This window comes from Stegodyphus dumicola, chromosome 4 (assembly GCF_044657685.1).
Source record: "Stegodyphus dumicola isolate Sdum_Otavi_A_Nest chromosome 4, ASM4465768v1".
NCBI classification, from domain to species: Eukaryota; Metazoa; Arthropoda; class Arachnida; order Araneae; family Eresidae; genus Stegodyphus; species Stegodyphus dumicola.
The window spans coordinates 168,450,141-168,473,344 of NC_140771.1; the positions used below are offsets into that span (position 1 = coordinate 168,450,141).

Consider the following 23,204-nt stretch of genomic DNA (forward strand, 5'->3'; position numbering starts at 1 on the left):
GATTCCCTGAAGATATAATCAGTTTATTATTTTCTGACCTATGAATTGCATTGAAATGTTATACCTAATACCTGCATTTTATTTTTTCACCATACCTGCACACATGGAAATATTATTAGCTTTAAATTTTATTATGACTATGTTGCGCCAATTCTGAATGACATTTTTGAAATGAAATTTTCGAAATTAATTTTTCAAAACTTTAATTATTAATTAATATTTTACATTTTATCGATACTTTTATATTTTTTTAAAAATCTGATTAATTGAGAAAACTACAGCTAAAGTCGTATAGAAATATGTAAATAAGAATAAAGTTCTGGTATTTTACAATGTATAATTTGTTATGCATAGTTTCTGTTATTTATTTAATACTTACAGACTTATGTTAACACTTAAAATTTAATATTAAAAAATTTAATGTATTTAAATTCTAATTACAAAATGGAAATTTGCGATTTTATGTATTATTTATTATAACATTTAAAATATACGGGTTATTTGATATCATTAAAGGGCAAAACTATGAGTTTTTCATACAAACTTATATTAATGAGCTGCAAAAAATCATCACTGCAATTTAAATATACAAGATAGTATATAAAAAGTATACTGGTGAAAAATAGTATTAGAAAGAGCAAATCAACAAAACATACTAATTGAAATTTGATTCAGAGGAAGAAAATGTATTTAAGTTGTAAAAAATTTTTATACAGTTACTAAGTTTATTTAATGCTCCTTTTGATTTCAATAATTGGCTAAGCCAATTTGCCCAGTATTGTTCTGAAGGTTGTCGTAGATGAAAAGTTTTGGTATGTATGCAATTAAATGCATAGTGATCAGGTGATCCCTGATGATCGCAGCTGCATAAGTCATTCTCTGATAGGCCAAATCTATTGAAGTAAGTCGTAGAAGGTCCGTGATCAGTTGTATAATTTGTGATTGTATTAGAGAACGTAGATAAATCAGTAGATACTTTGGGAATGAACTTGTATGTTCTGCGACCCATTGTACCGTTATTCCAGCAAAACTGCCATTCTTGTAACATACTAACGAATGTCACTTTCTTAAGGAAAGATCCTGGAAATGGTCATGCATATTCTGGTAGATATATGCTAATAGCCACATTTTTGGCTAATTTGTCTGCTTGCTCATTTCCTACTGTTCCTGTGTGTACTGGTACCCAACAAAAGGTCAGTCTTAGTTCTTAATGGGGATCTGAGCAGAAGTTTTTGAATTTTAAATACTAAAGGGCTCCTTGATTGTGTTCCAGCAATGGCTTGAAGACTTAATTGTGAGTCGGTACAAAAAAGCGTGTCTGCAATGTTATCATCATGCGATCATTTGTAGATACTTTATTTTTTACCATGATATTTTCGACGACGATGTTTTTAAACTGCGAAGTTTTTGAATTGCTTTATTTTCAACGACGATATTTTGTACCACGATGTATTAGAAGTACGATCTTTTCTCTTTGCGATGTTTTCTCTCACGATGTTTTGTAGCACGACGTTTTCGCCTTGCATTATTTTCTCTGCAACGTTTTCGTCCGCGTTGTTTTTGCCACGATGTTTTCGGCTGTAACCAGTTGAAAGTCGATTCAAAATTAGGACTGCTTTTTTAATTGCGGTTAACTCTGCCTGGAAAGTTGAATTATTTGAATTGAGTCTTCTCCACATGTGGAGAGTCTCATTATCCTGTAAAATACATAATCTGCATGCTGTTCCAGCATCTAGTCTAGAACCATCCGTGTAAATTGTAAGATCTTTAAGAAAATAATTAATGTGTAAATTGTAAGATCTTTAGATATTAAATTGTAAGATCTTTAGGAAGTAATTAATCTTTCACAATCATTAGGACTTAGACTCTTTCAGTGACACTAAGTTGGTTTGCACTGAAGTTTGGAAAAATGATATCCATTTACAATTTTTGTATGCTATAGCCCACATGGTAACACAAAATTAAATTTTGGCACTTTCTCTTGCTCCAGCAAAACAGTACTAATGGGTGTTTTCAATGCTTATACCACTAGGTGAAACTATGCTGAGTACAATGTCAATAGTGCAGGTAGAGTCGGGGCTTAATTTCTAAAATTAGAAGTGCTGGAGCCCTATGGAAGCTCATATGCAAAGAGGAACAAGAATAAATAAATAAATAAAATGACTATTAAACTCATTAATAATTTTAAAATTAAATGGTTAATTATTATCAAATTAATTAATAGCTATTATGTTTATAAATTGTTATTTAATCAATAATTACTATATAATTTATTAATTATAATTTAATTGATAATTATTAGATAATTAATTATTATTGAAATAATTCAATAATTAAAGATTAAAGTAATTAAACAATTAAAATTAAATTAAATGTAAAGAGATAAAGTAAATTTAATAAGCTTTTTTTAATATAATTTTATTGACAAAAATAAAATATTCGAAATAAAATTTCTACTGAAATCGTTATTCAGTTACATAAAAGAAGCACATTTAGGAAGTGCTTCTTATTTAGGGCTCTGGCTAGAATTATGATCTATTACGAAAACTAATAAGCACCAGAACCGGTCCAGTTTTAGCTCTGGGGAGGGGAGTTCTTTTATCATCACAAAAATTAAATATATTTAAAGTATAGCTGATGAAAATTATAATGCTAAAAACAGAGCGAAACAGAATGAGGGCATGAGAGTATGAGTGGGTGGAAACATAAAATGAGGGGAATCTTGGTGAGAGAGAACATTCTGTTTGACCGCGGCTCTCTTCTGATGTAATTATAGCCATCAAGCAGATGTGTGTCGGAGGTAAAATGAGTCCTGAATCTGTGACTCCTAAGGATGAATGTAAAGTTGCTGGTTACACTTTTCACCCCCCCCACATTTGGTTACATTAGTGGATACTGTGGGAAAGACAATGTATAGGACATGCTTGAGCAGTTTATCTCAGTATTTCACTCTTATTGTACTCGCTGTCACTTCAACGCCACATTTAAGAACACAAATTTTCCTTCCTGCAAACTGAAACCATCGATAACAATACACTAGATACGATGGCTTGGCAAGAAATTTATACGTTCCTAAACAAACTCCCCCGAATTTATTGCCCCTCTGAAAGAGAAAGGTTTCCGCATGTGAGTGAGGGGACTTTACTTGAACTTCTCATGTTGTCATGAGTTCGTATTTCTAGGGAAATAGAGTATTCCAAGGTCTTGTTATAAAATTTTCTCTAAATCTCTGCAAAATACAACTTGATTTTCTTGAAATTTAAGGATTATGTCCAATATCATTGTGTTAAGATTAACTCCCAATTCTAGAGACTCATTTAATGATTTATTTTCATTTGCTTTACTGCTACAATCATAAACAATTCTAACTCGAGTTGTTTCTTTCTTATCTCTACTAATTACTGCTCTGTGGGACATATACTATCCTGAATTTATATCTTCGTTAACACATTTCCCCACAATCTGACATTTTAATCGATCCAATATAATTTTTTTATACTGGTCGTAAATTTCCTAATTTTTATGTAGTTTGTGCCTGAACGAATTAAAGCACCTTTTCCACAACCTAACCCAACTTAACCCAACTTCGGGTCCCATGTTTTCTTTCCATGTCGATCTGAAAATGTACCTTTCTCCATTGAATTCCAGGGAATTTTAAAATTTTTTAATCAGTTGATCGTCCTTTTCAGAGAAGACTTGTTTTTCTGTCTAAAATGTTTTTGTCTCGCAAACTTTTTTTGAATCTTACAAAATGGAAGAAGAATCCATAAATAAACACACATTTTCATAATCAATTAATTTAAAAAAAAAAAAAAAAAAAAAAAAAAAAAAAGACATTTCTTTGTTCCCCCCATTTTGAAGGGGGATATCATTCAAATATATGAAAAAGATCATATATTTGATTGATCATTCTCTAATTATTGGTGATTTGGTGGAAAAAGACTAATACCGTTTGAAAAATCAGCTTTCCTCCATGGTATCAACAATAATTAAATGTCTTTTTATTTGAATGTTTTTTTTTTTTTTTTTTTTTTCATTATTAACTCGAATGCAATTCAATGCTAGGTTTTATTTTCCATAGTTTAATTTCCATTTTCTAAAGATTTAACTTTTAATAAGTATCCTATTACAGTAGTCTTTATTCTTCATTTCATAATTAAAGGTTATATATGTATGTATGATATATATATAGGCAGAGAGAGCTTGTGTAGAGCTGGTTGGTTTAGAAAGGTGATGCTCTTAGATGCTTTTATTTAAATACTAAGCATACTTATGCATAATAAAAATATTTATTAAAAGCATTTTTTATTTTCTTTTAATTTTTGCATAATATAATACCATAGTATAAAGCTGTAATAATTTGCTTTTAAAAAAATTAATGTTTTTTGTTCCAAGCATAACCATTGAAAATTAATGTTTGTTGTTCCAAGCTTAAACATTACAAATTAATGTTTGTTATTCCAGCCCAAGTTATTTTGCAAGTTCAGAAAGTACTCTTGTGGAAGGTAAGAGATTTATTTCTCCAGTATGAAGTTTTCCAAACCAGTATATTAGAGAGCAGGAGTGTATTAGAAGGCATATTTTTTCCGCAATATTTTCTTTTATATTGTGTTATGACATTTTTCTTTACATGAGTGGGCAAATTGCTGGTTACCAGCAATGAAAGTAAATCCTTTGATGTTTTAAATTTCAACAGTAAATTACATATCATCTATTAAAATTTGTAGTAAATGAAGCAAAGAATTCAATTCCATATAAATTCTAGTGTAATAAATGAAGCAAAAAAATTCAATTGACATTAATTTTTCATGATATGAATAATTAATTCAAACTTTTCATGTAATTAATTGGATCAGGATCATTAAAATTCATTATGGAAATTTTTGAGCTAATTTATAAATTACTTAAAATTAATTTCATAAAAAATTTAAAACAAAGATTTGAAAAAATTAAATTTATAAACAACTAACCAGCACTTAAGTTATGTTGTCATATGTTGATGTTAATTCAAATATTTAAACAGTAAAATTTTAAACAGTATATATATATAAATTATTTTTCCTCTCAATCAAATAAATTTAAACTATTAACTGATGTTTCCAACAAATCTGAATTTTTTTGTCGTATATATATATACAGTACAAAGTCTGTAATCTGGACTCGTCGGGACTTTAGCAATTCCGGATTAGGGGTTCTTCCAGATTATAGATCATCAATTTAAATCTGGTAAGGTGGCATGCAGAAATTATACAGTTAAAAATATGAAACCGTAATTTATGAAATAAAGAGCAATTATGATCTAAAGGGTATCAAATTTTACAAAAAAAAAAAAAAAAAAAAAAAACGCTTAATATTTATTTGTTTTACTTTATTAAACATTTCTTTCAACGTGCGCATGCGTAAAGTTTGTGGCTTTGAGGTCCGGATTATAGATCATTCCAGATAATGGACGTCTGGATTACGGACTTTGTATTGTATAAAGACATAAAGTAAGAAATTTAGAACTAATATATCACAAAGAGCAAAAATTGAAATTCATAATTAATAAATTTCAAATAATCTTATAAATGCAAGAAAGAATTTAAAAATTGTTAAAAACCAAAAGTTTTCAAACAAGCAAAACCCTATTTAAAAAAATCAGTGAAATGTAAAGAAAAATGAACAAAAACAGAAGAGGAATTTGATTAACTTCAATACTACTTTGTCAGGGAGGAGGAACATTGAAATCAATTGAAATCTCTCTTCTACAAAAATCGTTGATTTTCTGTACCCAGAATTAGCCGATGAACCATTTCAATGTATTTCAATTATAATAGTTCACCCAAAAATTCTGGCCCTTACCCAAAGTAAGGAAAAAAGTAAATTCTAACCTTAAATAAAGAGATCAATATAAAATAAATTCAATTTTATTAAAAGAATTGAAAACAAAAGTAAAAAAACAAAATACTTCAGTGAAAAATTTTTAAATCAAAATGTTTACTTTTAAACAGATAATCCAACGAATTAAGGTGTGAGTGACTTTATAAAACATAGTTGCAAATACCTAATTAGAACACACAAGAAGTAATTAAGAATATCAAGCACTCTTTTTAGACACCAGTCTAAACTATGAGATGCGAAACAGTAGGGCCGTATAGGTTTGCCATTTTGGCTTCATTGGCAAAACTAAAAACTTTGGCGAGAAAGTAATTGCTCAAAAGGCTAAAATCTGGTATGAATATGGAATTTTTTTTTTTGGGGGGGGAACTTTTAAATATTTCAAAGAAAATTTATTTTTATTTTTTAGTCAAAGAAAAAGTTTGCATATTAATTGAATGATATTTATGTAAATTCTCATTCTTGTTAAACAGAAAATGGGAAAAAAAAAAGAATATTATTTAGTGTAAAACTTAAACTTAAGAATCAATTAATCCTTGAAAAATAGATTCAAAAAGTTGCCGAAAAATTGATCAAATAGTTTTTATTAATTGTTTTGTAGGTATGAGTAAAAAAAAAAAAAAAAAAAAAACTATCGAGTTGAATTGTAGTTTTTTAATTTTTTAATTTAAATTGCAGAAAAAAAGTTGAGAAAGGAAGTAAAGGAACTACATTAGAAAAGTAAAAAGTCGACTTTGAATATTGTAGAAGGTCATATCAGTAGCATTTTAATGTTCTGAAGTTTTCTAATTTTCTAAGGTTCTATATTTGTAAATTGAAGAGAAATAAAGGAATCCATAGTTGAAGAAAATTTGTAAGAATTATAGCAGTGCGCTATGACTAAGCATTTCTGGATTGATTGTGGAGGAGATGTGAGTCATGTAATGGGTAGAAGAAATACAGTTGGTCAAACAGTGTAAACTCAATCACGAGCTATTGGTGATTAAAACATGGACTTGGGGGGGGGGCAAAAAGGGTATTGCTTAATTTAGAATGGAGCCAAAAATAGAAATATTGCTTGATAATACTAAGTAAATCAAATATCAAAATTTTAAAAAGTGCTAAACAGTTTTAAGTAATATATGGTACTTTCTGATTATTCACACCCCTGATTTCAATATTCAGTAGAATTGCTGTGTTTTTGGCATACTTTTGATTATGCATTGGATTATAGTCAACGTATGCATGCGCATACTATGCACATGGATTTATGCATTTTATATTTAACTGTTATTTCACTGAGCGTTATCCACAGACTGTAAAGATGTAAATGTTGGCAATATAAATTTCTGTTTTGCTTCAAAAAATCTTTTGTTTCTTATAAAAAGCTTCTTTTTATATTTTATTATGAATGGTACAGTACATATGATCCATAGAGTTAGCCAAACATGCATTTTGCCAATTTGCAAAGTTGAATCATTGCTGAGTTGGCGACTTTTTGTGTAGGTATGGTAATCAAAAAGCACGTAATATTTCATAAAATAGTCAGAAACCTGTAAGATTACAATTATTGTCAAAATTCATAATTGAGAACTGTGATAACTTCTTTGCAAGTTTTTCAGTGATTGTTTGAATAGTTTAATTTTAGATTTCTTATGAATGTACATATTTTAAACAAATTATTTACAGTTTATGGTTTTTAGGAATGTTGATAGAATAGCTTGTTATTAGAACAAGTGGAATTTCAATCAATTAAGGGATGAAGTGTAGCTTTATGTATTTGAAATAAAGAAAAAAAATCATATTATGTGCAGCTTCCTTTTTTTTTTTTTTTTTTTTTTTTTGGTCAGGTATGTGATAGGATATTTGGCTAAATCCTACAGGATGATTGCTCCATGTATTGTATGTTTTTGTTAGTTTTTCTTTGACGTATGAATAGTATGGTTCAGAAATGCTGACATTGATGTCGTCATGTATGACTGAAGTCAGGATTCCAATACATGCATGTAATTTAAAATTACTCGAGCAACTGAACTAAGATATATATATATATTAAGTGAATATTGTAGTATCATCTACATTGACAATGTATGCAGTTCCAGCCAAATTTTATAAAACAAGAATGCTCATATTTCTGATAAATATATAATAGTCTTAATATGTACACTGTTAAAAAAAAAAAAAAAAAAGGGACAGTGCTATATCTCCTGTTCTACTGGGCCGATTGACACAATTCAAACTGTGTTTTTCATGTCTCGAAAGCGTGACTTAGGATATATATTACATTTATATATAGCACTATTCTAACATAGGTATATTGACACAAAACCGGACTTTTTCTGAAATAACATACCAATTTTTTTCCATATTTCGATTCTACAATTCAAATTATGCCAGAATACCAAGTTTTCTAAAAATAGTTTTTAAAATATTAGCTCTCAAAATTTTAGCTCCTCAATGTTAATTGAATTTGGCAAATATTTATTAATATCTCTTTTTTTTATTAAACTTCTTTGATTTTTCCTTTCACATTTCGAAATTTAGGTTCATTCCAAATAAAATTTACCTATTTTTTGTGTTTTATTTTTTAAATTTCTATTATTATATAATTTTTATAAATTTTTCGAAAAAATTTTGAATTATGACTTATAAAATTTTTACCATCATCTTAAAGTAGGTGTATTTCTAAGCATACCTGCAAAAAATTAGACTTTTTTATTCAAAATTTTCTAAGATATACACAAATTTACATATTTTTTCGTTTTGAAATTTGGCATCTTTTTTTTGAGCGATAATAACGCCAAATGTGGTTTATGGGTTTTTGTTACAGTGAATTGCCACAGCTATTTTTAACCTTAAATTTCAAATAAAATTTTACGGAGAATTACCATATTTGATGGCATATAAGACGCACCCTTATTTAGAAGGCCACACACATGTAGATGTAGAAAAAGTTATGTGTGTCTAGATCTTTATCCGGGCTAAAAATATCATTCAGTATTAAAAGCTAACCTGTGTCCTTCACGTATAAGATGCAGGTAACTTTTTTGAGACCAAATTTAGGAAAAAAAGTGTGTCTTATATGCCGTTAAATACGGTAAATATGTATGAAATTTTTCCCCTCGATGCGTAATAAATATTTATTAATACTATATAGAAAGCTACTTTTTTAAATTATAGATAATATTATTCAAATTTTTAACTATTTTTTTAAATTTCTGTCTTTCTTCCTTTTAAAAAAAATATTCGTAAGAGTAAATTTTTATCTTTGGCGTTTTATCGTCTGCTACTTTACTTTAACTTCGTTTAAATCGAATTGTCTAAAACTGAAAATTTTCGTTTTATGTTTATTCGAATTTTATGAAAATATTTTATGACATTAACTGCATAATTTATTTCTAAACAAGCTGTTCCTTATGAAGTGGCTAAAAGAGAGGCTGATACTATCATCCATATTTTTAAAGCACAATATATTTTTATAGAAACATGAGATTTAGAATAATCATTTTTATAAAAGTAAAATTATGATATAAACATACAACCCTCTAGAGACCAAATTAATGTCTCAATGGTTATGTAGAAATGATCTGCAGCTACTTAATGGCTAGATAGTCAGCAGGTTTTGTGTTCAAGTAAAAATAATTATATAAATGACACTCAACATTCTGGATTCAATAAACAACGAGGGTACAATGTTTATTGAATGAATTTAAGAAGTTTTTAAACATAAAAAATCCACTCATTTTTTATCCTAAAATGTATTTTTATGCGTAGCGTATTTTCATTATATCCTTAAAATTCTAATTTAGAATGTAATTGTCAAGAACTGAATTCTAATCATCAGTAATATAATAAGTAATTATTACGGTTATTAATAAATCCTTCTTATAAAGTAATTGCAAATATTTCAAAAAACTTTCTGTCTGAATGCAAATATTTTTCTATGCAAATATTTCTAATTTTATATTAATCAAGGTTGCATACGATATTATTTATTTCCACTTCAATTCTTACCATCAGCTCTAGTAGAAGTTACAAATCAATTATATTTGATTAAAGAATGACAATTTTAGTTTAGAAACAGCGTACCGTAACAGTAATTCAATTATTGGCGCCGTATCTTTCCTGTTACTCCCGATTGGCAAGCTACATGGTTTTTAATGAGTATTCGGGTTTTGCTAGAAACTTCACTTGGAAATCGCGCTTAAACTAGGTTAGTTGGTTATTTGAACATAGAAAGAACATGGGAGCTATTTGATGAAAATTCTTCCATAGAGAACCTTTGTAAAGAGAACCTGGAAAACTACCTTCAAATGCTGGCAACTGTTGAAACTCCAATTAAATCTCCAATTTAATATTATGTTTTATTTGTAATGTTTTATTTGTAAATATTTAAAATATTGATGTATTTTTAGACACAAAAAGCAGAATTTAAGTTTTTTGTAACTTGTTTTTAAACTACCAAGCCGCAGTGCAAATGAATATTCAATTTCTTTTGTAATAATTGTATTCACTTAATATTCTTGGAATATGAGCTAAAGAAGGAATATTCTCGGAAGATTAAAAAAGTGTTTAAATCCAGTGAAATTAGGTTTGTCTTACAAGCTCAGGTATCTGAACGATTCTGCAATTGCCCAAGCAATTGACTTGTAAATGGCTGTGAATTAAGCAGATGACTTTTAATCTTATGTTATTCAGTCAGAAAACGTGTTCCAAATGTTTTTTATTGCATGAAAATGCATCTTTTCATTATTCAATAACGAATCGGAGAACCGCTTGTGTTCCGAAAATAAGTATGTGAACTCAATCGTCCTGCATGTTCTTCAAATTTGTCTTGTGATTTTTTTTCTTTCCCAAAAACTAAAGTTTCCTCTGACAGGAAAGTTTTTGAAGAGACAAAAGAAGTATGACATTTACTTTTAGAGGCATGTCAAAAGCAGATCTCTACAAGCCTTCTCTTCCATTACATGTTGTGCATTCAGATAAAATATTGCATCTGCATAAATTCTATAATCTATTTTTATTGTACTCTGATTACTTTATAACCATGCAGTGAACGAATTCTAAAGCTTTTACTTCAGCTTCAGTAATTCGGAATTTTTGACGGAATTGTTGTTGGAACTAGGACTTAGAAAATACGTCAAATTGAATATTTCAATAATCCAATAAATTCAAGGTCGAAGTTTGAATATTTTATTTTCGCAGGGAGGGGAAATTTTTTCAGTTTTGGTCCATTATCGTAAGTGTATTTGCTACGATTCTTTATTTTTTTCATAAAAGCGAAAATCTTACGCATGGTGTACATATAACACATAGCTTCAATTAAAATTTAATAATATACAGGGTGGTTATAATAAAAGTTCCACTTTGTAACGGTCATAAAAGGAAAACTACTGGATCAAATGTCATCAGACTTGGTAACCGTGTAAAGGAGGTCATGGGAATTTATTTTCCGCGAAAAAAAGAAAGTGCAAAACCTCACCACCAGGCAGAAAATGGCACTGTATGCAATATTGTTAAATGAAATATGGGTTGGAATCTATCTTAACCTTTTGTTATCAATTGATTGTTTGCGCCGTTAGGTGGCTCTCCGAATGTCTTGTCTCTGTTGATGTTCTGTAACTTGCTTTTAGTTTTGATGGAGATCGAAGGTGTTAAGCCTAATAATGAAGGCGTTTGTCTAACAATAATGCTTTTAACTATTGTATTATATTGTAAATAAAATGTGTGTGTATTAATAACGAAGCGGAATGATCACTTACGTCTGGAACTAATGCTCTCTGATAGTAACCGGCATTAGTTACTAGACCTTTCGTTACACGGTTTTAATATGTTGTATACCCTTAAGAAACTTTGAAGTAAACAAATTACCATTTAAAGCCGTTAAATTCGATAAAAATCGAGTGCGCCATCCGTGTAAGGCAGAAATTCATCCGTGAAAACCACGAATTAGCGATTAGGAAATTTGAGATCGCAAATCACTCTCACAAGTGCGTACAACCTGGAAATAGTTTTCTTACAGATCGCTAACTTCTAAATTTTGAAGCCTGAATTCGGCCCTAAAACTTGAAGATACTGATTCAAAATGCTTTTAATCGATTTGGGCCAAAAAAATCCCTCATGTTATCTACCTAGATCCATTGCATTCTCCTGCTGCGTTCGATTGCATAGCAGTCATTTCACACAGTTTGGTGTCGCGCAGTTATGTAAACAACATTTCACGAATGAATGTCTTATAGGCCGACACTTCTCCACTTCACACCAGACTTTAATCTCTGTGACTTTTGGCTATGGGGTTATCTCAAAAGCTCTATTTATGGTGATAATCTAAACAATTTGGCAGAAATGAAAAATGTGATACACCGAATTGTCTGTAACATTCCTCCTAATATGCTAAGAGCTGCTGTTGAGAATGCAGTAACAGGATTTAACTTGCTTTCGGAAAATGCTGAATGCTACATTGAACATGCTTTGTAACACGTTTCTGAAACAATTAAACACACATTAAACCAATGTTTTCATGTCTTATTTCATTTAACAATTTCACATACAGTGCCATTTTTCCCCTGGTGGTGAGTTTTTTAACTCTTTTTTTTTTTTTTTTTCCCAGCGAAAAATAAATTCCCATAACCTCCTTTACATGATTCCCAAGTTTGATAACATTTGGTCTGGTAGTTTTCCTTTTATGACCATTTCAAAGTGGAACTTTAATTATAACCACCATGTAAATTAAACTTTAAAAGTTTGACAGTTTATTTCAAGTCCCAGCTTTAAAAAAATATGTATATAAATAGAAACTTTTATATTTTATAAAAGTATATAAATAATAATAAATTTTATAAAAGTATATAAATAATAATAAATTTGTAAAAGTATATAAAATATATAAATAGAAATTTTTATATTTTTATATTTTTATATTAATTAAAGAATGTTTTAAGAAGCTAATTTTTCTCTCACGTTATAGATTGTATAAAAAAAAACATAATCTTTAATATGATTTAGATTGTTTCAGCTGATATAAGAATCGGGTTACTCGGTGGTACAGAATAAACACTGCTGGACTGTTTTATTTCTTTGTCATTTAGTAAAAAATCTTTTAATTAAAATATTTATCTTTTGGACTTCGCATTAAACTTTATTTATAGTTAAAATGTCTAGAAAATGAAAAGCTGTCTTCAACTGAAACACAGTTGATGCAATTGATATTTTAAAAAACTTGACAAGAATGCAAAATTTATGGAAGTCTAGCAATTGAATAATATTAATTTTTCTTGTGTGAGCACTGAAAATAACTGTAGAAGGAAAGAAGAAAGTTAGGGAGGAAAGTAAGCAAAAATTTGCAGGGAAATTTGGCTGTCAGACATGCCAAGATGTTTCTAAAAGTTGAATGCTTTTGAATATACTTTCAGGATACTTTAAAGAATTTAGGTGTTCAAACAGAAAACACTTGGACGTGTCCAACAGCAAATACCATCAATTCAGCTTGTGTTAACAAAAAAGACAAAAACGATATCATTGCAGATTAAAGGGAAGAGCGACTGGTTTTAGACTATATGGTTCGGTTTTAGACTGGTAGTTCGGTCCGAGGTTCGAATCCCGCGAATGGGCTGGCTGCATGGGCATTTTGGTGGTTTTCCCCATGTGTAACGTGTACACGAACCAGTTTCCCTTAAAAAGTCTTCCCCGAAGGCATCCCTACCCTTAGGCAGATAGCCCCAGTGTGCTTTGCAATAATTAAATAAACCAAAATCTCCTCTTGATGAAACCAGCCTTTCCTTTCATCTCATACCTTCAAAATGCTAACCTCTAAAGACTGATAAAGGCTGTGACTTTAAAACTGATGAAATGGATTGAATTGGATTATTAAGTTATGGCAAAGCAGGGCTATCTGCCTAAAAGGAAGGATGCCTTTGTGAAGAACTTTCTAAGGGAAACCGGCTGGCATACACGTTACACATGAGAAAATCCATGAAAACGCCCATGCAACCAGCCCTTTTACCTGGATTCAAACTCGGAAGTGAACTACCAGTGTTCAGCGACTTTACCGCTCGGTCGTTTGTGCCTCTTTATGAAATGGAAGGCGATAACTTTATTTAAAATGATTGTCAGAAAAACCAAGATGTTTCGAAAAGTTGGGTGCTTTTTAATATGCTTGCAGAATGCCTGAAGAAAAAGAGCAAGAATAAAGCAGAATGCCTGAAGAAAAACTGTTTAAAGCAGTGTATGCAAGTCATCGTAAGTTAAACTGTCGGTTATATATCTCTCTTATTTATATATTTTTTCTGAACGGAACACTAAAAGCCGTGTTAACTGTGCTTTACTGTATTTTCTCTTTTAATATATGCAGTTTTTAAATGCTTCGTAGTCTGGGTCACAAAGTATTCTTCCGAAAGAAACACAATGCAAATAAATAAAATCAAATTCTGGAAAATTTATATTAATTTCGAACTGAGCATATTTAAAATGCTCAGTTCGAATGAATAAATAGAAAATTTTAAAATAATTATCTGAAGAGACAATGCAACACTAACAATTAAAATAAAAGTCCAAAAATTTAAAAATTACCTAAAATAGTAACTATTACTAAAAATAGAGTATAAAGAAAACTATTTGAAAAAAAAGATAAACGATGCACCTTTGATTTAAACTATGCAGTTCGAATGAGTAAATATAAATTTTTTAAACAGTTATTCGAAAGAAACTTTACAACATAAACAATTAAAATGAAATTCGAAAAAATAAAAAAATTGCTTAAAATTAATAACAATTATAATTAAAAATATAATATAAAGGACATTATTTGAAAGATGGAACGTTTGAGTCTTTTTTTCCTCTAACGCACTATGTAAAAATGGAAATGAAAATAGGTTGCCACATATTAAGAACTTCACCAAGTGAACTAATTTCGGCGCAAACTGAATAAAAAGCGCCAACATAAATTGTTGAACTTCTCCGTAAATTTCGCACCAAATTTTACAAAATTTAATATTTAGGCATAATTTTAATCGAAATATGGAAAAAAATTGGTATGTTATTTCAGAAGTCCGATTTTGTGTCAAAATACCTATGTTAGAATATTGCTATATATAAATCTAATATATATCCTAAGTCGTGCTTTCGAGACATGAAAAACGCAATTTGAATTTCGTGAATTGGCCCAGTAGAACGGGAGATATAGAACTTTCCCATAATTTTTTTTTTTTTTTTTGAGCAGTGTACAAGGGCTGTTTCTAAATAAAGATTTGGAAATAAAAAGGTGAATAAAAGGAAAATTATTATCATGCTATTTATTCGGTCAGTTTTCTTTCTTTTTTCCTTTTAACATAGTATGATGCTTGACATCCTTTTTTGTAAACAAAAACGGCTAACATCTTAACTCAAAAAATAATAAAATGGGAAAAAAAATAAATGTTCATTCAAAGAATTTATTGATTGATTTTATGCAGGCATTCTATTTTATATTTGTTTAATAAAAATGTAATATGAATTTGACAGGCAAATGTTAACCAATTTTTATATGTTTATGTTTAGCATTTGATATCAAATGTAATTGTAACCTAGAGTGGTAAGATTTTGTTATGAAATTGTCAAAGATTGAGTATCCTATACATATTTTAAAAAATGCATGAAATTTGTTGTATTATTTTTTTGTGAGTTGTATACAGTCAAAAGTCTTCAATCCGGATTCGTCTGGACTTCGGCGATTCCGGATTATCGGTTTTTCCGGATTATAGATCATCAGTTTAAATCTGTTAAGATGGCATGCAGAAATTATAAAAATAAAAATATGAAACCGTAATTTATGAAATAAAGAGCAATTAAGATCTAAAGGGTATCGAAATTTACAAAAAAAGCTTAATATTTATTTGTTTACTTTATTTAACATTTCTTTCAACGCGCGCATAAAGCATACGTTACGCATAGTCGAAATTAGAAAATTGCAACCAGAAAACTATTTGATGTGTATTCGTGATATTTGTAATGACGATTAATTTGATTTAAATCATATCAAAGATGGAGTACATCGAGGTGAATTACTACATTTAGTAAGGAATTAGAGGCCAAACAGAATAAAAACATCTGCCGTGAAGATAAGGATAGTGCTGACAGGTCAACTTCCAGTTCATTGCGCGCCGCGACGTTTCCTCCCTCCTCGCAGAGCAGCGTGAAATTGATAAACAGATTTTGGAATGGTTAGAGAAACAAAGGATATGCCTTTATCCATTTTTTGTAGCAATTCCACTTTTTGTTTGATGGACATTGAAACATGCTTTCGCTTTGTAGATCCTTTGGCAGTTCCAGAATCGGAAATTCTTTTTGACATAATCGAAAGTTCAAGCTTACTTTTATAAAATTGCTCTAACAGTCTGCAAAAAATAATAAGCCAGATCCAATTAGAAGATTAAGGAACAACGCAATCTGCAACATTAACTGAAATAGATAATTAGATAATTTTAGCTTACCTAATACCGTCCGTTATACATTAAACACGCATGTGTAAACGTATTATGCGCATGCGCAGAAGGTTTGTAGCTTTGAGGTCCAGATTATAGATCATTCCGGATTATGGACGTCCGGATTAAAGACTTTTGACTGTATATCTATTGAATGAACCTAAAATATAGAAATTGTCAAGTCATTGATAAAATTTCATGGTGGGAAAGTTATTAAAGCTTTTTTTAAGTAAAACATTTTTTATTACATTTAGCATTTTTATATTTATTTCATATTTATATAAGCCATCTTATGTCTGTTTCAGGTACAACTGATGATGATGATAATTCTCCAAATGATGTGGTTTCTATTCCATCTGCTAATGAAATTGTAATTTTTTGTTATATTTCTGATGATCCCCTTCTTTCTACTATTCCTTTAACGTTTCTTAAAAACGTTGTGTCTAAAACATTTTATGCAATCCTTAGAAACCTAACATATGGAACTATTGAAAAGGCAGGAGAAACTAAAACTTTAAAACTCTGGTGCTTTTTACAAAAGTAGTCATATATTCTTATCAGTATGATAGAGCACTATCACTAGTTACCATTTCAAATTACTAAGAACTTTATAGACAATATAAAAAGCTGCATACATTCACACAGCGATCTCTGAATATGCTCAGCTGAACTCTGAACTAAACTAAAAACTGCGGCTATTTCCAGTCTTATATAGTTTTCTTCCAACTGCTGAAAAATTTCCAGTACTTTCGATTTCTGGAAATTGCTGGAACACATGTACAGTTACTGTTACATAGGAGTTGGATAAATTACAATTATACAAAGATCAGACCAAAATGTCACCAAGTAGTTACGAAATTTGGCAGCAAATATTAGTCACAAAATTATCACCAATTTGCCACTATTTCATTAATTTGGCAAAATACCCATTTATCTCAGTACATGGATATCTCACTAATCTGGTGAGATAGCCATTTACCTCAGTGTTAAATGGACCTGTTCCTGTAACTTTATTTTTCTGGCTAAGCTTTACATTCTTAAGGCCTTTCATGTTACATTACACAAGAGATACTACAATTTGCGTACAATTTCACTAAAGTTATCCACATATATGCAAAATTTGTAACAATATTGTGTGCACTAATTCAATATTCATAACAATGTTTGCATTGTGATACCAAATCTCTAATATCTGCATTCATTGAGTAGGCATAGATGCCCAATATCTCAGTATCTAACTTCCAATTTTACAGTCCTTCCCTTTCCATACGTTCTAATAGCTTTTAAACACCCTATTAGCAGTAAGTATCATTTTGGTGATGTTCATTCCTAGCCTTCAGACCTTGATCAAAGTCAGTATCATTAGAGTGATGTTCATTCCTAGCCTTCAGGCTTTTAATTCACTTAATCAGCGAGCTTTTTTAAGACATCAGTTCTGTTTTAAGCTCATTTCGGGCCCTAGGTGCAGAAGATCTATGGGCCCCCTTGGCACTTGCAGATCTAAGGCTGGGCTCTTGCATCTGCTAACAAATAAAACAAAATTTTAATGTTTAATTTTTATTGTAAAAGTATAAGTAAAAATAAAAAACAAAACAGTATTCTTATAAAAAATGTTAAAAATAAAAACAACATTCTAAAATATAACATTAAAAAAATGTAAAAATAAAAGTAACATTCTAAGATATAACATACTAGAAAGCCTGGCAGTCATATGAAATGACTGCTGTTCTAGATATTATAAATTGTAATTAAAATGATTTGTGCAAAGATGTCTGCTAATTTAAACTGAATTACCCAGGGCAGGTGTTGACGACGCCCCTTTGCTTACTGCCCCACAGGGTTTCCCCCTTCTACTTGCTTAATTGCTTAAAGTAGAGTGCAATGAAGGAAACCACTGGTGGTACATCTCTTAAGAGCCACCACTAGCTCAATCAATAAAGGTGATTTAAATAATGAAATGTTAATTTCACATGTCAAAGATCTCCTTGTTCACAACATTTCTTGTGTCGATCTTTTCATCATTTTTAAGCTCGCCTGGCAGAGGACCATCCATTATTTTTAATTTTACATCCGTTCTTACACGAATTCTTGAACAGGCAATATAAAGTTGACCATGTCCAAATGCAGGCTCGGTAAAAAAATGCCAACACGCTTAAGCATTTGGCCCTGAGACTTATTGATGGTCATAGCAAAGGCAAGTTTTACAGGAAATTGTCTATGTCTCATTTGAAATGGCAACCCTGTGCCGTGGCAACTTCACCTCATTGGCTAGTACAGTTACGCAAGCAACCAATAAACTATCGGCGACAAACAGACACTTAAGCAGCATATATATATATGGGGTGAAGTAACATCATCTCCTCCGATTGATACATTTCCCGGCTGGGATTTAGTTGATAGTTTACACTGTGATGTTCCCTAAGGATTAAAAGAACAGAGCTTATAAAAGCTGCAAGGCTGCATAAGCATAAGCAATTTTCATTTAAGCATTTAAGCATCTCCTCCGAAACGGCTGGCTCCCGGACCTAACGAAGAGCACCGTTGGATTGCGCAGGTCCGTGGCACGCCATTTTGAACATTCACAACGTTTTTAATTAGACGAGTTATTAATTAAAAACTAATTTTCCCCTACGTTTTCCCTACATTTTCCATTTTCTTTGTTGGGTTTTTCCTATTAGAGGGATTTTGCTATGTGCCAAATTCTTTTTTTCTCAAATATCTACAGAATGGCGCCAAGTTGAAATTCGAGATTCATACCCTCGGATTCCAAAAAATTCTATGAATCCATCGATATCTTTCTCATCTTCGTACGACTTTAATCGGTCGAGATATTAATTAAAAACTGCTGAAACGTTAATTTCCGTGCTCATTTTTTCGAGTTGCAACAATAAACTATTGGCAACACACACTTTAGCCGCTTATATGTAGCGTATTTTGAAACTAAGTACCTTTTCATTCTAGTGCCGTCGCAGCGCTGTGGTAAGCATCCTGTGCATGCGCACTAGTCTTTCTTGTTCACTGACTTTCAATTGTCACCATTTTGGTTGCTCTATGTTGTGTTTTCAGTTTGCTGTGCACATTCAAAATGTTTAAGACAATTAGTTCTCCCGCTGACTGTGAGATTCGTGCCGTGATTAAATTTTTGAACGCGAGGAATGTTAAACCAGCCGAAATTTATTGTCAAGTGACAGAAGTTTACGGTGAATATGCGATAAGTGATGGAATGGTGAGAAAGTGGGTAAGAATGTTTAATGCAGGTCGAGCAAATCTCCATGCCGAGGCTCGGAGTGGTCGGCCTTCTGTTGTCATCGATGATTTGGTAAGGAAAGTTGATGAAGCAATTCATGAGAACAGACGCTTCACAATGACAACTCTTTCAGAGGCATTTCCACAAATTTCACGTACTGTTTTGTTCGAAATTGTGTCTGACCGCTTGAATTATCGCAAACTGTGTTCCCGATGGGTTCCAAAAATGCCCCATACTGCTGGTGTCACTCAATTGTTAATTCGACAGTTTCATTGGGAGCAGTTCGATAACCCACCGTACAGCCCGGACTTAGCGCCGTCCGACTATCACTTGTTCCTGCACATGAAGCACGAGCTTGGTGGCAAGCACTTTGGATTTGACGATGACACGAAACATGCTGTGGAGTCATGGTTATTGAAACTGGCGGGAAGTTTCTTTGACGATGGTATGCAAAAACTGGTCACCCGCTATGACAAGTGTTTGATCATTGGCGGAAACTATGTTGAAAAATAGTTTAAGACATGTATTTTCATGTAAAAATAAAATTGGATTCGAAAAAATTGTTTTATTTATTTTTTTTTCAAAACGGTACTTAGTTTCCGAATACGCCTCGTATATATAAAGATAACATAACAAATATTATAGCATTCTTTTTTGTGACTTAATATTTTCAAACTGAGGTATGATAGCACCACTATTAAGTTTCTTCATTGCGTTATATTCTTTATATACAAGTGACAATGCATCAAGGTTTTCTTGGTTCAATTTAGACCTTAAGTACGTTTTTATATTTTTTAGGGCTAAAAAGGTCGATTGCCTGATGCGTTAGAAGTGGGTATCGTTAAATAAATTTGCAATAGAGTTAGAATATTCAAAAAGTTTGCTTTCACCGTCTGAATAACCTCAAGTTTTTTATAAATCGTGTTTTTATTTAAATTTTTGGACAATTCTTGAAAATGATTAATTTTGTTTTGTAAATAGTCTTCGGTTTTGTCAATATTGTTCCTGTATTTCTCACACAAATGTCAATTGATATTTTGATTTCCTCCTTGTCTAGGGTGAAAAAACATTTAAACTCTGATGTTACTTCTTTGTAACATTTAATTCCTTTTTTAAGGTCTTGAGTAATATTGTCACATATTGCATCAAATACTTCATTTCTAAATCTTTCTTTTACTTCTAAAGTGATTTTGTTTTCAGTTGTTTCATCAAAAAATACTTTTCTCCTTTTTGCCTTTTTAAGTTCGTCTTTATAGCGTATGTTCGTGGTATTCTCACCTTTGAAAACGTGGTAGCCTCGTCTTTTGTTTCTAACTCGATTTCGTTATTTCTCTTATTTCTTCAACAAAGTGTTTCTCTTATTTCTACTACAAAGGTCAACAGAAATGTCATCATTTGTACTCCAAATGATACGTTCAAGTCTGCATTTTGTAAAGTTTTCTGGTTGCATTAACTCGTTCCAAAATTCTTATCTAAATTGATGTTAATAGAGCTGTTTAGAAGGCATCCATTTTATTGTACAGAGCCTTCGCTTCATTTCTAACTGCAGATTTCTCTTCTGTATTGTTGCTTAGTTGAAAAAAAAAAGTTTTTTTATTGCCTTTTTAGTTTTTATGCAAAGCATTTACTGCCTCAAATCAGGCAGACCATCTAGTTATAACCAATCGTTTTACAGAACTTTTACAGCTTTGCAGTAAGTTCCATCTTTGAGAGGAAGCCGAAAAGAACTTGCAAATACTTTGAACAGTTGTAAAATAGTTACTTCCAAGCTGGACTCACATGCAAAGTTAACTACAAGATTAAATGAATGATTTGAACATTGCACATAAATAGCATTAGGTGGCAGTTCTTGTATTCTTGCCTGTACTCCTATGTAACACCCCAACATATTTGCAGCATTATCATACATTTTATCCGTCAATATCTAAGGCTGCCGCGACGGCCTTAGATATTGATGAATAGAGACATGGATGTGCAGGTGAGAGGCACAGATTATTTTCTGAAAATCATTTTCTATTTTTCTAAAGCATTTTTTATCTTCAACTATCGAAATTTATAACCAGAAATTCTGGCTGTGTCCAGCTTATCCATGCCCTGGGGCCTGCCTTAAGTGCCCAATGGATAAACCTGCACTTCAAGACATGCACATGCAGTTGACAGAATTATGCCTTAGTAACCATGGCAGACCTTAAAGCATTTTAAGTGTACTATGTGGTATCTGCATCATTCTGATGAGCACATTTTCACAGTGTATAATTTTCTGTAATATTTTGGCTGATCAGTCATACATGTGAAATATCTCAATGACACCTTGACACATTGGTTGAATCAATGATATATTTGGGGAATGAAAAATTATATGTATGTTTTCATCTAAATTGTGCAAAACATTCAGATAACCAGGAATATTGGCAAGATCATTAAAATCTTAAAATTAGTGCTCTTCCCATCTACCCTCAGCAATAGCTATCAGAATTCAAGAGTGACTGGTAGATTGGTATACTGCAGGAAATTCCAGAAAATGTATCCTATCACATAATTTTAAAGCTGCATAAAAAGAACCCGCACAAAAGCAGACTTGACTTTAAAGGGGGTGAAACCTTTGCATGCTAAAAATAATTTTTTTTCTAATTTTTTCTAATTTAATTTTATTTTGTTCAATTAAAACTTAGTTTGTTTTTGAAATTTTCAAATTTGAACTCATCAAAGATGGTCTAAATGAGGTATTGCTGAATGTTTCTAAGTGTGTATATATCATATTATAATTTTTACCAGTTTTTTACGTATGTGTGTGCACATGCGTACTAGTTTGTAATAGATTGAATACACAGAGAACCAACGATAGCATGATAATATTTATTTCTACAAAGCAAAACACTTTGCAGTTCTGAAACTTTCCACAAAAGCACTTGTGCAGCTCTTGTCAGTATCACAGAGCACAATCGCGAGTTACACTTAACTACTAAGAATGTCAAACACAGTGCAACGCAAAGTGCATCTAAAAGGCGAAGTTCTCACTATCTCAGTACTCTGAAGTCACTCTGAACTGATATCTACTAAGAAACTAATGCTGTTTCTGGTCTTATATAGTTTCTCCAGGCTATTGAGAAATCTGTAGTATCTTCCGCTTCTCGAAATTACTGGAAGATATATGGGGGGCAGATAGCATTACAGTTGCATATAAAATCAATTATAGTTGCAGAGTTTTAATTACAATACTCATTACAGTTATACAGGGATCAAATCAAAATGTTGCCAAATGGTCTCTAAATTTGCCAACAAAAATTAATCACCAAAACCATCGCCAGCTTGGCAATATCTCATCAATTTAGTGAGATAGCCATTTACTCAATGCTAAGTAGACTTGCCCTCTATAATCTTACTTTTTCTGATAGAGCTTCTTCTCTTTATAAGCATTCCATGTTATATTATACAAAAAATACTTTAATTTCACTAAAGTTATTTACATACATACAAAATCGATAACAATATATACATATGTGATAATTTCATTACACAATGAGAATGAAGAAGTTACAAATTAGTTTTCTAATCAATAATGGTCAGAAATGGGAAAATGATATACTTCTGAATAGATAGAAGACAGCTTGAAAATGCAGTGTAGTACATGGTTGGAGGGAAAA

At 31.0% G+C, this 23,204-nt stretch overlaps 1 protein-coding gene across 5 annotated transcripts in view; it reads left to right on the forward strand.

Moving 5' to 3' along the window:
* The window catches only part of LOC118190799 (transcription factor SPT20 homolog), a 137,747-nt gene that overhangs the window by 75,845 nt on the left and 38,698 nt on the right, over positions 1-23,204 (forward strand). For all 5 annotated transcript variants that reach the window (XR_004758478.2, XR_015040826.1, XR_004758479.2 and 2 more), the window contains exons 18-19: positions 4,465-4,505; positions 16,619-16,683. Coding sequence is in view for 2 of the 5 variants with exons in the window: in XM_035361584.2 (XP_035217475.2) it covers positions 4,465-4,505; positions 16,619-16,683 (106 nt within the window). In the remaining 3 variants the exon portion in view is untranslated. The remainder of the gene's footprint in view (positions 1-4,464; positions 4,506-16,618; positions 16,684-23,204) is intronic.